The 15,155-nt window shown below is 41.9% G+C and overlaps 1 protein-coding gene across 1 annotated transcript in view; it reads right to left on the reverse strand.

Moving 5' to 3' along the window:
- The window catches only part of NECAB3 (N-terminal EF-hand calcium binding protein 3), a 97,322-nt gene that overhangs the window by 57,711 nt on the left and 24,456 nt on the right, over window positions 1-15,155 (reverse strand). Inside the window, exons 2-3 of the mRNA XM_048497259.1 lie at window positions 3,209-3,233; window positions 1,827-1,935 (exon numbers count right to left, since the gene is read on the reverse strand). Coding sequence (XP_048353216.1) covers window positions 1,827-1,935; window positions 3,209-3,233 — 134 coding nt within the window. The remainder of the gene's footprint in view (window positions 1-1,826; window positions 1,936-3,208; window positions 3,234-15,155) is intronic.

The following is a 15,155-nucleotide window of genomic DNA, read 5'->3' on the forward strand; positions in this document are numbered from 1 at the left end:
AGCAACAAAGGCATGGTTCCATTTATATATATATATAGATTATTATCTACAAGGATGCCCAGTACAAATACTGCAATGAGGGAAATGCTTATAGGCTGTCTGGATTTCCAAGATGCTTTGCTTTGCAAATCCCTTTTCTGGGCTAGATGCTCTCTCATTCAGAACAACACAAGGGGCCAATCCGAGCCTCATGGCAAATGGGCCAATTACTGTGTAGTTCAGCGATTTAACCCAAGTTATGTGCTGATGGATCAAACCAATCACATTAAGTTCCAGCACCATCCTAAGTGTAGTTATGCCCTTTTGTCCCCGTTGTCTTTGAAGGATGCAGGATGGCATGGCACTGCTGATAGCAAACAAAACAAAATCTTGCTTGCATATTGTGTATAGAAGTCATGCGATTTTAACAGGCACATGCACAAAAAATAGCAAAGCAGACTTTTTTGCTCGGTGCAACACAGGCATGTTGCTGGGAAGTTAACACCCTATCTTAATTATGATCAAAATCTGAACTATTTTTAAAATCAGCCTGAATTCCCAGCCCTGACAAATTCCATCTTTCCAGTGTGATCTCCCACTGGAATAAAGCAGTCATGTATGGGTTGTAGGCAAGGTATACTGAAGTCCCAGTTAACTATAACTGACATAAGCCACAGAACTATAAACCCAGAGGTTGACTGAGGGTCATCTTGCCCCCGACATCGGAACAGGACCTTCTGTGTACACCAGCCAGCATAAACCTCTAAAGTCAAAATATGCTGCAGTAGAGCAGGATTAAAACAACCTAAGTAAAATGGAAATCCCCTGTACCATAATAGACAGAAAGAAGGGAGAAAATAAATATTTTTCCTCACAAGTCACTAACCATATTGCTAGGATGATAATAAAATGTTTTCTCTGTGGACTTCCCCCCTCCCCCAATTTGGTTCTAGAAACATTTCCAAGCAGCTTTTTCTCCACTGTTGCTGAAAACACTTTTAATGTTTTTTTTTTGTTGAAATGTTTCTGAGCTAGCTTCCCTCAGAGTGTGGCCATATTTAAAACAATTTTTTCTTTCCCGCCAAAATGGTGGGCCACTATCCATACACCCTGTGCAGGCACCCAACCTTCCCTTCAGGATTTGCTGTGTCATTTTTTGTCCCTCATCTCGCCACTTCACCCATCTCCTCTTAATTTCTAGTTTCTTGCCTTTTTCCTCCCCCACCCTCCATTTTTTGGGACCATTGTATCAGTGATGCCATGAATCTTCACTGAAGAACATTCATGAAAAAATTATAATGGCTGCTAGGAAACGATTTTTGGAGGAGGAGAGTGTGGAGGTACTTGGTTGTAAACAGTGGGGTCTAGAAAACTTTGGAAATGGGGAAACTGTAGTGTGCAGGAAAGGCCTAAGTATGTTCATGTCACATTTGTTATCTTGCTGTAATTCTCACAACATTTATGTAAGATGAGTATTATTATGTCCATATTGTAGAAAATAAAAACTGAGGAAATGGCTTGTCAAAGATTAGCTCTCAAGCTACCTGAATCTTACCACAATATCCTTTGCATTGACAAAGCAAACTTTAAAAAGTTTCCTTGTATATTCCCTTCGTCTTCAAATCCTTTTCCTACTGTCTAATGCTATCCCATATTTTACAATTTCATAATGCTGGGTTTTTAAAAAAAAGAACAAATAAACAAACCTTTTCAGTTTGAATGTAGGACATCCACTTATTTTGGGCAATTCTGTGTTCCAGTCTCCCAAACAGTGGAATACCAGAGGGGGTGGGGGGAGTCAGGAATTAAATTTGAATTCTCATCATCTATAACAGTCTAGCACTTACTCTGAATCACACCTGTCAATGCCACTGAATACCTCCCACAGTTCTTCAGAACTCAGGATACCGTCAGAACAGCAATTCTTAAACTCTTCAAATGACAGCTTCCCATCATCTGTAATTGAATCACAAGAGAAGAGTAATTAAACCAGGGCAGAGATAGCTCAACATGGGCCAAAATGTCTTGCACATTGACTAATACCATATGCTCCACACTCACAGAAAATAAGGAGCCAAGAGCTCATAGATCTCTGTTCTGGTGGTAGAAAGTGCCATCAAGTCATAGCTGTACAGCCTTAGCAATTCTGAAAGGGTGCAGCTGTAGGCACAATCCATGAGTTCTTGGCACAACTATTACCTTTGTTATAACAATAAACATCTCCTAGGGGGCTAAGGGAGGGGTTGCGCATTTACTGGCTACCATTACCAAGTGGCAACTTAGATGGAGGGGTAGAGGTACTATAGTGAAGGGGTTCTGAATTTGCCTTTAACAGCACCGATAGCAGCCAATGGCATCAGTCATCCGTACCAGTTGCTAGTGACTCTTCTGCAAGCACATTATCATTCAATGTATGGCCTCCTCTGTGACACTTGGACCTAGGAAAGCTTGGCTAGAATCCAGCCAGAGAGACAACAGGGCTAAGTCAATATGGAGTAGTCTCGCTTTGGCATCTGTAAAATGGGAATTAAAAATAGCCAGCAGGGTACTGTGGAGATTATAAAGAACACAAAATGTGGAGCAAAGCTGGATTTTGACATCAGCTGGGAGCGCACAAAACTAGCAATGTCATCACAAAAAGCAGACGTGTTTCTGAAGAGTGACAGGAGTATAAATACAATAGCCACAGGGGAGATAAAGGTTAGAGCAGATGCCAAAATAGCAGTGAAGGGTTGGCCTTCGGAGGTGAAGCTGACATGAGCAGAACAAAAGACTGACATGTGAGTTTGCATGACAGGGGCACAGCAAGGGCACCGATTATTATGAATATGGGAAATAATAGACAGCAGTCGTCATAGAGACAGACAGTAATGCACAGAGTCATACAGGATTAAAAATTATTCTTGGGCTACAGCATGGGTCAGCAATAATACAGAACAGACTGGGTGCATCGTGTACTCCTATGAGGTATGGAATTCATCATCTGATGAGGAATTTAAAAGCCCAGCAGGCTTTGCTTTAATAAATTTCTAGCCCTCACAGTTGCAGAGAAAAAAATGGAAATGTTATTTGTTGTTTTGTTTTTTAACCAGATCCTCCTGAGACTTTAATGCTCTACTAAATATATTGTTGCCCACTTCAGGCTTCTGAGGTGAGCCTTGTATACAGTTTAACCATATTTCATAAATAATATAAGAAAGAGGAACAAGAAATCATGCAAGTTGCTCACCGTTCTTGTCAGCTCGTCGGAAAATCTGAAAAGGAGGAAAACATGGGTCAGTTGTATTCAGTATAACCTTGGGGATAAATGTTCAATTTATATTTGACCATGTAAGAAGTAAAACACAAAATCAGAATAAATCAATAGGGTTACCTGGGATGGGTCTGTGTCTCTCATCCCATTTCCTTTCACTCTGTCCATCTCCTTTAACATATTTAGTTACAGCAACTCAAAATGGTGATTAAAGTCTTGCACAGTCAACTTGTGACACCCTAGATGCCATTTTGGGTTGCCAAAGCAACACGGTCAGACACCATGGTGTACAAGTCATACTGTACTATGGAACCTTTATGCAGAGCATAGCCCCAAGAACTGCCCAAGAATTGGAAGTACCAGCTTATGTTTGATTCCAGGCCTGGGGCATCAAACTGTATGATGAGGTCACCTAGAACAATATGAGCTGCAGATCTCAGCATCTATTGGATTTCCAAGACAACCCAACTGCCATCTTTGCAATATTATTTGTCTTGCAACACATCCCAGATGCATGTGCAGACTGCATAAGGCCCTCTTTTTAAGAGCTGCCCAAATTTGGACAATGAGAGGAAGTTGCATTTTTCTGCATACTTGAGTAAACTCTTAGATGTTCAAAACTCTTTCCACCATCATGCCGGACACCATTGCACAGATTTTGCTATCTGCAAAGAAGTAAGTACTTTGGGATTAGGCACAGTATATTGGCTACATGAAAAAAAACAAAGACTTGCAATCCCTGACGTGTGGTTATACCTAAATATTGTATCTTGTGAATACAAACATGGGAATTCATTTCTCACGGAGGCTAGGGCACCATTCATACTGTGATATGGTGTAGGGGGAAAGTATTTAAATGTAAGGGAGTACAAGGGTTAAAAAAGCTAATACCTCTATGAAAACTAAGGGGAACACACCTGTGAGCACCAGAGTTCCATATATGCCATTAAAAACCCACTAAATTGTGGAACAGATAGTTTGATACCCTTGAGTTCAGCACTCCTGGACAGAATCACAGGGACCATAATAGTTGACTGTGCCAGGATTAGTCTTGGTGATGGGTTTTTCTCAGGATTTGGGGGGGGGGGAGGAGGTTGCCATCCAGGATAACTGATTGGCTACTATGTGCATAGCATGCTTGAAAAGATGGACCGCTGGTCCGACTGAAAAAGCTGCCAACGCAGCATCCCTTCCCCAGTCTGTGAGTGATCACAACAAAGCTTTTGTAACTAGAAGAGAAAAGGAATAACAGCAAGAGGAAGAAAGGAAAGGGAAAAGGACCCAGAAAGATCCGTGACGTAGTGGCAGAGCACTGGCTTGGCATACAGAAGGTCCCAATTTCAATTCCTGGCATCTCGAGTCAAAAGGCACAGGTAGCAGGTATTGTGAAAGAATATGAATAACTGCTGCTAGTCTGAATAATCAATGGACCAAAGGGCTGATTTGGTTTATGGCACCTGATTTGGTTTATGGCACCTCTGTGTCCATATCCTATTCCATCTAATCTTCTTTGTTCTTATCTATTCACTTTTAAGAAACAACCTAGCTCCTAATTGAACATCATGTTCCCAACTTCACAAAAACTGACTTCCTACTGCACAACCCCTTGACAAAGCATGTTTGACTTATGTTAAAATAAAATTTAGCATTCTTATTCCCCATTTTTTCCTCTTGAAACAGAGCCATTTTAACCTGGTGCATTCTGCTGCAGAGTGATTCATCCTATAAGAACATGAATACAGGTTGGCTTGTGAGTAAAAATCTAGATGGGTGGAGAATTTCTTTCAAAAATTCGAAGAGTTGTCCCTATAGGCAAGTTCATCACGGAGCTTTAGCCACACAAATTACTTACAGAAAGCATCTCCTTTCTTCATAAAAAAAACCGCAGAGAAAAACCAAATGGCATATCCTCACTACATTGCAGTTGCTCTCATGTCTTTAAATTTTCAAGAGCTTTAAACAAAGTGGGTTTAGCTTAAAAAACACCAGAATAAAACATTAAGTACAATTCCTCCTATGTTCTATCATCAGGGGGGAAATCCTTGTACATACCCATATTAAAAATGGGATCTCCCCCTCCCTTTATTATGTTCTTATTTGCACAGCCAATGACAGCCTAAGTTGGTTGGGCCAATAGCCATGCCTAGTAACTGGGCTACTGCCAATCAGAACTAGCTTTGAGGTGGGAACATGTGTAGAGCCAGAAATATTAGATACACACACAGCATTAGATACACACATGAACATATTTATGAGGATACATTTAATTCAGTTTTGTTATCTTTCTTCATGGTATACAATTATAATGACCTGCTTGCTTAAGCAATATAATACAATTGACTGGCATATATGATAACCCAGACGAACCTGGAAGAGGATTGGTTCCTGATCTTGTATTTGACGACCCATTAAACATTGACATTGAAAGAAAGGGTTTTCCCCAAACTAAGGCTCATTCCGCACATGCAAAATAATGCACTTTCAAACTGCTTTCAGTGCTCTTTGAAGCTGTGTGGAATAGCAAAATCCACTTGCAAACAGTTGTGAAAGTGGTTTGAAAATGCATTATTTTGCGTGTGCGGAAGGGGCCTAATATTTCCATAGCTTTGACAGATACCCCACTTTCCACTATGCCAGTTTTTAATGCAGAGAGAAAAAAGGAGAGCAATAATCCAACCTAATAAAGTACAGACACCACAGGAGGCCCTTAAGATGACACTAGATTCAAGTTCATCATTCTGTGCCACCCTTGACAAATCTATCCAGCTCAGACAAAACTGTCTCTCATTAGTAACTTCTTCCCTCTTGGGAGGTCATGCTAATATCTGCGTTTGCACCAGTCGTGTCCAGAGTGCCTTTATATAAACCGTCCTCGGTACAGCAGAAAGTATTCAACAGAGGAAGCCAATTTCCTGGGGAAATTAGGTAATTGAAGAATCCAGCTCTATGCCTGGTGCATGATATACTGCAATCTATAATGATCCCTTCTGTGACAGTCTGAAGAATGTGAATTATTAGATACAGGAATTGAAAAATAATTTGCTGCTGGCTCTCCTCACTTCCTCCCCCGGCTCATCTTCAAAGCATATGGATGAAGGTAACCACCTCTCGCCATTTACTAGCCTGAGCTGATAATCAGAACACTCTTGGTTAGTTTCAGATGCAGTGAGAAGATAATATATCCTCTTCATTGTAAAAGCTGACCCAGATACTGTCATGTTACAGTGGGCTTCAAGTGGCGTCGCAAGTGTACTTCATTCAGGAGGCTCAGAGGTTTGCTGCGGCATCTGCCTGGTAGCCTATGCCATCATGCTCAAGTGACAATGCAACTTCACACTTGGATCAGGAGTCAGTCTACAGGTTGTGCTGTTCAAAGGTGAAACAAGAAAGCAGGGGCATGTAGTGGAGAACCTGACTTCACTCACCTGTGAAATTCTCTGTGGCTGCTTCCACATGGAAGACAGGAAGCTCTCAGGTCAAAGGGCAACATTCGCACAACATTGTACACATTCTGAACATGACTTCTAGAGTTTCCCTCCAACACAATCTTGTTTTTCTCCATTTCAAAGGGGGATAATCAGAGTGGAGTGTCTGTGTCAACACTCCCTTTGTCACAGCTATGGGGAAGGGGTGAGTGTGAAGCCAAGCTTCACTTTCAAAACACCAACATCATTCTCCCATTTTCAGCCCTTTAAAGGGCTTTTAAAAATGCACTTTAAAGCCATGTGGTAGCATTATGTGGGAGCCAGGGTGGTGTAGTGGTTAAGAGCAGGTGTACTCTAATCTGGAGAACCAGGTTTGATTCCCTGCTCTGCCGCTTGAGCTGTGGAGGCTTATCTGAACCAGATCAGCTTGTGCACTCCCACACATCCCATCTGGGTGACCTTTGGCTAATCACAGTTCTTTGGAGCTCTCTCAGCCCCACCCACTTCACAGGGTGTTTGTTGTGGGGAGGGGGAAGGGGAAGGACATTGTAAATCCCTTTGAGTCTCTTTATCCAAACTCTTCTTCTTCTTCTTCTTCTTACAGCACGGCTCATCAGAGGAATGAGAAAGTGAGGGGAAAGAGGTGGTTCTGGGTCAGGGGGTGGGGTGGGGCTGGTGCAATTGTCATTGTGCCTGCAAGTTATCAGGGAAAAGAAGAGGAATGGGATGGGGCAGGAATAGGTGTGTATGGATGCCACTAGGGCAGGGGTAGGGAACCTGCGGCTCTCCAGATGTTCAGGAACTACAATTCCCATCAGCCCCTACCAGCATGGCCAATTGGCCATGCTGACAGAGGCTGATGGGAATTGTAGTTCCTGAACATCTGGAGAGCCGCAGGTTCCCTACCCCTGCACTAGGGTCACTGCTATGTATCCCTGCTTGATCCTTGGACCAAAAAACATTATTAAAAGTTTTATTTTTAACTGTTAAGAGAGACTAGATCATCTTGACATGCATCACCAGAGCTTCAGTCTGCACAGGAAGGATGAGCCAGAAGCCACGCTGATTGTTTGGTGCGCCTAGAATTACTGTAAACTGAGTTTCCTTGCATGGAAATAAACCTGAAGTTACCATTTGTTGCTGAGGATTCTTGTTTCCATGCAGCAGCTCAGTAACAAAGGAGCTTCATTCTCCGTGTACTCTAATTGCTTTATTTTCAAATAATCTAATGACCCCATGGTTTTGGACAACAGAAATCACACTATTACCACCCTCTAATTCTACCCTCATGCTGAAGCCGCTGCAAACAAAAATTTTGCCACAACCAGCATTATACCCAAATCTGTATCAGTTGGCAAAAACCTGGGGAACCCAAAGTGCTAGAAGCAATCACTGACTGAATCTAGAAATCTCTCATAGGGGTCACCAGCACACAATCAATGAGTGAGGCAATAGGCACGTTCCAATTTCTGTACCTATGCAAATGCAATACTTTGTCTAGACAGCACTAGAGCTATGCATGGCACTGCATACATGGTTATGGGCACTGAAGATATTACTTCTCTGAACCATCTGAGTAAAAAAGTGCTAAAGTGTGTGTACAGTGCCATCAAGTTATAACCAGTTTATGGAGATCCCAGCAAGCAGCTTTCATGGGAAGTGAGAAGCAGAGGAAGTTTGCCATTGGTCCATTCTGCACAACACAAATAAAACATTTTACAGCTGAAATATTTATTTATTCATTTATTGAAGAAGAAGAAGAAGAAGAAGAAGAAGAAGAAGAAGAAGAAGAAGAAGAAGAAGAAGAAGAAGAAGAAGAAGAAGAAGAAGAAGAAGAAGAAGAAGAAGAAGAAGAAGAAGCCTTCCCCCCTCACAACGAACACCCTGTGTGGTGGGTGGGGCTGAGAGAGTTCGGAAAAGCTGTGACTAGCCCAAGGTCACCCAGCTGGCGTGTGTGGGAGTGTACAGGCTAATCTGAATTCCCCAGATAAGCCTCCACAACTCAAGCAGCAGAGCTGGGAATCAAACCCGGTTCTTCCAGATCAGAATGCACCTGCTCTTAGTCACTGCTCTTAGCCACTACGCCACTGATGCTCCTTTATTTATTTATTCGACTTTTATACCGCCCACCCCCAGAGGGCTCTGTTTCCTGCAGGAATTCCAAACAGCTTTTTCCTCAAAATGTTTGGGAAATGCTTTATTTCCCTCAAAATATTTGGGAAATGTTTTATTTTCCTCAAAATGTTTTATTTTGAAAACACTAAACTAGTGACTTTTCCCCCTGAAACGTTTTCAAAACGTTCCCTGCTCGCAGTGTGGAGAGCAGGAAATGTTTTATTTTTCCTGCCTGATTTAGAACTTGTTTTTATTTCACCTGCCATTTTCTGCTATTTGAGATCCACCATGCTGTCCACCATTTGCTGTGTCACCCTCAGAGGTTTCTTCTGCTTGCAATGCAGCCACTCACCATTTCAATGTGTAAAGTACATTAATGAAGTTAGTTTTGTCTTCCAATTCTGTGCATGTGTCATTTTCCCTTTTTGTTTTGTTTTCAATGAGGTGTCTTTGAAGCTACAAAGACATGATATGAGAATCGTAGTCATACTTTACACATTGAAATAGCGGGTGGCTTCACTGCAAGAAGAGGAAACCTCTGTGGGCAACATAGCAAATGGCGGACAGCTGTTCCTGTTCTACATCAAGCCTGGATATCAGAATCTTTGCTAAGCTGATCATCGTTCAAAACTCCTGACCTTAAATAATTTCTGTTTTACTTCCTCTGCCAGAGCACATGGAGACGACTGAAAAAGCCTTCCACCAAAACAAACACCTCTACACCATCTCTAAAGTTGCTGCAGGAAAACAAACCTGCTGTCATCTTACCAGTGTTAGGTAATGGGTGCCTGTGGGAGACAGATGCTATCTTAGCACAAAAATACTGTGCAGCATTCTCTAAGAGTCCATTAGCCAGATCTAATCTAAATAAAGAAACTTGCATTTTTCACTCTCTGGAGATTTTTTTTCCTGGGTTTTAAAAGAAAACATTCCCAGTGGGTTTTCTTTCTTGTGTGTTTATTTCTTAATGCTTTGCTTTCAAGAGGGAAACACAACTGTAAACATGCCTTAGTGATATACTGTGTTTCCCCGAAAATAAGACAGTGTCTTATATTAATTTTTGCTCCCAAAGATGCACTATATCTTATTTTCAGGGGATGTCTTATTTTTTTGTGTCCGGGATGAAAATGAGCCATTGATGAGCATTCTTTGTGTTTGGCCAGTCAACCAATTACAAATTCATCTAACAGCTGCATTGTCTAGTCCACATATTTCCAGTTTACTTACAAGAATATCATGGGGCACCTTGTCGAAGACCTTACTAAAATCAAGGTATGCTATGTCCACAGCATTCCCTTCATCTACCAAGTTTGTCACTCTATCAAAAAAAAAAGATAAGATTAGTCTGGCATGACTTGTTTTTGAGAAACCCATGTTGATTTCCAGTGATCACATTATTCCCTTCCAAGTGCTTACACACTGTCTCCTTAATGAATTGCTCTAGAATCTTTCCTGGTATTCATGTCAGACTGACTGGGAAGTAATTGTTTGATAGCTTAAAACCAGTTCTAGCTCTGCAAACACAGTGCACTGTGGTCTAAATACTGAAAATTATGCTTATAACTAATTGCATCTTTTAAAAAGACAAGACAGAATCATATTGAACCAGAAGAAGTTTCTGATTTGCCATGAAAGGCCACATTTGGCATCACAGTCGTTCAGTGGAAAACCTCTTGCAACCATGCTGAGAAATGTGATTCCCCTATGGAAGGAGGGCCTCTTGTAGTGCACAATTCACAGCCACGTGTGTAGAGTACATTTTAGATCTCTTATTAGAAGTGCTCATGTGGAAGGGGCATGGTTCAGTGATGGAGCATCTGCTTTGCGAGCAGAAAGAGTCAAGGTCAGTTCCCGGCATCCCCAGTTAAAAGCATCAAGGAGTGGGTGATCTGAAAGAATTTTCCTGGAGATCCCCAGAGAGATCAGTCTAGCAGAGCAGGCAATAGTGACCTTGATAGACTAATGGTCTGACTCAATATAAGGTAGCTTCATGAATTCTCATGTTGTAGATTTGGGGATAAAATGGCTCTCACAACCTCACAAAATATCCTCTGCTCCAATTTGGAGAGTTTGCCACCATGTTGCTGCTTGGTGTGATTTCAAGAGAATAAATTATTTGGCATTGCCAACTAATGTTGCTCTTCCCATAAGTTCAAAGAAACAACATTGTTTGTAAACACAAGTCCGTGAACAGTCACCTTATTTCACCCTCACTTCCTGAAAGCAACACGGGAATAAAGCTCCCCTTCATCTCAAGCACAGTTCCCCACACCAGGTTCATTTCTCATTTATTGTTCAACAGAGCCCAAATTTGTTGATCTTCCAATACCTATGAAACTGTTTCTCACCCACAATTATTACACCACACAATCACCTCATAATGCCTTCAGTAGCCATATTTTTGTGCTAGGCTCTACACAATAAGGCTTCACAAAAATTGGTCTGAGGTAGCTGTTCATTACTGAGCGGTGTATAACTGCAGGAGGGCCCCCCTCCCATCACGACCCTGAGCCAGTACAAGTGGATTGAAAGACTTGTTTTAATGTTAGGAAATGTGCCTTTGAAATGGAGGGCAAGAACATAGCTAACAATCCTCCTGCAGTCATGTTTGATCTTCTCAAAGCTTTCTTCCCCCTTTTTCTGAAGAACTCAGCACAGGACTTGGTTGGATGACAGAATCTTAGATAAGCTTAGCTGGGGGGCTGGTAAATGGGTCAGTCACTGATATTTTTATAGCTCCACTGGCTACAATGAAATATGGCTGAATTTTCTAACAGTGTAATCCTACACTGAATCACAACTTTCTAAACCCATTGATTTCAGTAGACTCAGACGCGTGTAACTCTACTTAGGACTACACTCTAAATTACAGTGGTCCTCTCCCAGAGCAGATACATTAAACGTTCTCCCCCTTCTTGAAGTCTCTTCCTCTTAAAGGTAGGATAATTCTACTTTTGTTTGTGCACAATTAATTTAAAACTGATATGCCAAAATTATCCTCTGAGTAGTGAAAATGCTGATTTCTAAAGTTCTGTACACAATTATTTTAAGGACAACTATGATGCCCTTATAGACATAAAAAGGCCCCATGCTGCATAGGACTGTCTACCTCTAGGGGGGCCTGGAGATCTCCTGGAATTAAAACTGATCTCCAGACTACAAAGTGCAATTCCTTTGGAGAAAATGGTTGCTTTAAAGGGTGGACTATGTAGCATTATACCCTGCTCAGGACCTTTCTCTACTAAAACCACACCTTCACCAGGCTCCAATTACCGATCTCCAGGAATTTCCAAACCCAGAGTTGGCAACTCTACATGCAGATTATAACCAATTTCAAAAAAAAGTGGTGATCTAAGAAAGTTAATGTACGTATTAATAATCATGAGGCTGTTCGGCTTGGTAGGTTAATTCTACCAAAGCACTGTACTCTTTCAAAGTGCCAAAGCATTGTACTCTTTCGAACAAGAATCAATTTCAAAACCACTGAGAGTATAGCTGCTGCTCTCTATCAGCTTAAATTAGCGGGTATGAAACTGATCTACCCAGCTCCACAGGGCCATTTCAGATTAAGTAAATGGCACAGGGAGAAGGTCTCAGCCTTCTCCCCTTCACCCATTCTGAGGCTCTGATTCTAATCAGGATTCTGTGCATCTGTGCAAAGACAAAAAATACTTGGGAGCTCATTCACACAGCTCTCAGCATCACATCTGTTTTTAGCCCATGCTAGACAAACATGTGGGTTGGATGAAGGGCCACAGAATAATTGGAAATGATTTTTATTCCTCAATTTTGTCCCCTCCCCCCCATGTCCTGGGGCAACTAAGGGTGAGTCTAGAACTTGGCCCACAAGCCCACCTGAATCCACCTCCATGTGGCAGGAGTGATGGAAGCAGCATGCTTGTGCCAAGACTGCCCACAGAAGGTGTAGTGCCAGGCTTACAGCTCATGCTCTATGTCCTGGGCCAGATCATGATGGATGTAATCCTTTGTAGAATTCTGGCCCCAGTTATTAAGCTTGGGCAAGATGAAGTCCAGGTGCTGCTTCCAGAGCAGGTAGAGCTGCTGTCCTCTTGACCTTGGGTTGGGAGGAGAAGCTTGCTGGATCAACTGATCCACTAGATGCAAGCCTGTGTGCCAGCTCCAATTCCTGCACCTAACTGCCAGCACCAAGTCTCACTTGATATCTAAACCTGAAGGCTTTGTTCTACAGAAGACCTTACTGGCCCTGCCTGCAGAGCACAGGACAGAATTCATCCAGGAACAATTTTCTGGCTCCTTACAGCTTCAGTTCAACTATGACAGGGAAATTTTCCCTGCTCAGCCTCCCCCATGTTCACTACCTTGAGGTAAGGAAAGACAATTGTGCTTCAAAATAGCACTTGTCCCAGCTCTTGCCACAATCGTTTTGAGAGGCTTGTCTAAATGTGAGTTTTGCACTCAGCCCTTTTGAGGTTCTGAAGAAAATCTAGAATGGGGTCCAAACTGAGAATGGTCTGCAGAGATCGCCTAAGTGTCAGATGGGGAGAGATTTCCCTGACACTGTCCTTTAAAGTACGGATTGGTCTCGGAATTGTTCTCCCTTCCAAAGGTACTTGGAAGAGTCCTTGTTAGCTATCCAAGGAAACCTACCGCTGTAGATCTAAAAGAGGCTCAGTACAGAACCAACCCAATTATTTGAAAAAGAAAATAAAACCCTTTCAGTTAAGGAATATTGGAGGGGTAAGTGAGATGCTCAAATAACCAGTGCATGAAGGAAATGGAGGAAAATATTATATGGGACTAAAGGGCTTCTTGAATTTGCTTCAGAGGAAGTGAAATGATAGAGGTGAGTAATCCAAGTGCAAACTATGAACAAATTTATGCCAGTGCGCTAAAACAATTGTGAAGGGTCCTCCTTGTGTGTACCTCCTTGTAATAAATGGCTCCCAATCACCAGTGTTTGGGAAGCAGAAATATTATGGATTATTAATCAAAATGTAAATTATTGGTGATATTTGTATATTTTCAGTTAAGTGAAATGACTTTCTTATACTGACACTTTGTTGATATCTCATCCTGAATGTTGACAAGGTTTGTCTCACTAAAAAAAGCTGTTGATAACAAATCTAATGAGTTAAACATTTGAAGCCTAAGTGCCTTGCCTCCATTAGCAAAATGGAGTTTGCTCTATCAAGGGACCCATAAAAATGATGTAGGTAGCTACACACCAAGAGCAATTTTCTCCCACCGAGCCTTCTTCATTTCTCAATGAGGACCCATGCCTTATGCAACTAATGCTTGAAGAACAGTTCACAAAAGCTGCCCCCCAGCCTGGAAGGTTGACTGAATAACTGGGATTCAGTTTCCATTCCTGGTGGCTTAAGGTATAATACAGTCCCATGAGAAAATGGAAAGACAAAAATGCAAAAGGGGGAATAAAAATCCTTCCCCAATAAAAGTTTTTCACAAACAATTGTTGGGGACTTCCTGCACACAATGACTGCTCATCAGTTTCTCTGCAAGAGCAGCTGTTGGCAGGTCCATAATCGAATCTCACAGCATGGAGGCATTTTGCATCATCTGCGTGGGTCCAGGAAGGGTGCAGACTGCGGGTGGGATATATTATCCTTCACTTGTTAATAAAAAAAATCCCTTTCCTGTTGTACGTTGTCTGCTAGCCAAAATGTTTTAAAAGCAACACCGATGCACAAAAGTAGCCACTTACTGCTGTACGAGGCAGGGAGACATTTCCTTACAAACTCCCACTTGTCCTTTGCATTCACAGCATGTTGTCCTGTTATTAAATATGAATTGCTTTGGCAGCTGCTCTTTCTTTTGATTTACAAGTCTTCAAATAGCAAGGCAACCAGTCAAGGTTGTGCTGAGAGCCTGCATCTCATCAAAAAAAGCCCTCTGACCTGCACTGCTAGTTCTTGAAGGAGTGCCCTCTATGAAGCCACAAACTCTGTGCCAAGGCCAAGATGACTTGAAGTGCAGAACACCTTATGGGAAATTATCTTAGGCCTGATTCACATGTGACAAAACACTAGAGAGCATTGTTTGCTTCTGCTCTAAGGTATGTACTTAAGACTCTACACAGTCACGCACACATCTTTTTCAGTTTCTTTTTCCACAGATGCTCAATAGCGTTCATAAGATATCAGTAGAATTGGGGGGGGGGGTGTTTGAGGGTATGCAAGCAAAGGCTACGATGCACGTTGGCATACTCGTTGGAATTTGCCATTGTTGTAATTTGGCTTCAGAATCCCTGCTAACAAGCATGGGCTTTTAATCAGCATGCTGGAACTGATATTACATTAGGGACATCAGGATCTTGACACTTCTGGAAAGTTGCACATGGATGATGAAAACTACGTGGGTTGTCCCCTCTTCTGCTAACCAGT

The sequence above is a fragment of the Sphaerodactylus townsendi genome, linkage group LG05, assembly GCF_021028975.2.
Source record: "Sphaerodactylus townsendi isolate TG3544 linkage group LG05, MPM_Stown_v2.3, whole genome shotgun sequence".
NCBI classification, from domain to species: Eukaryota; Metazoa; Chordata; class Lepidosauria; order Squamata; family Sphaerodactylidae; genus Sphaerodactylus; species Sphaerodactylus townsendi.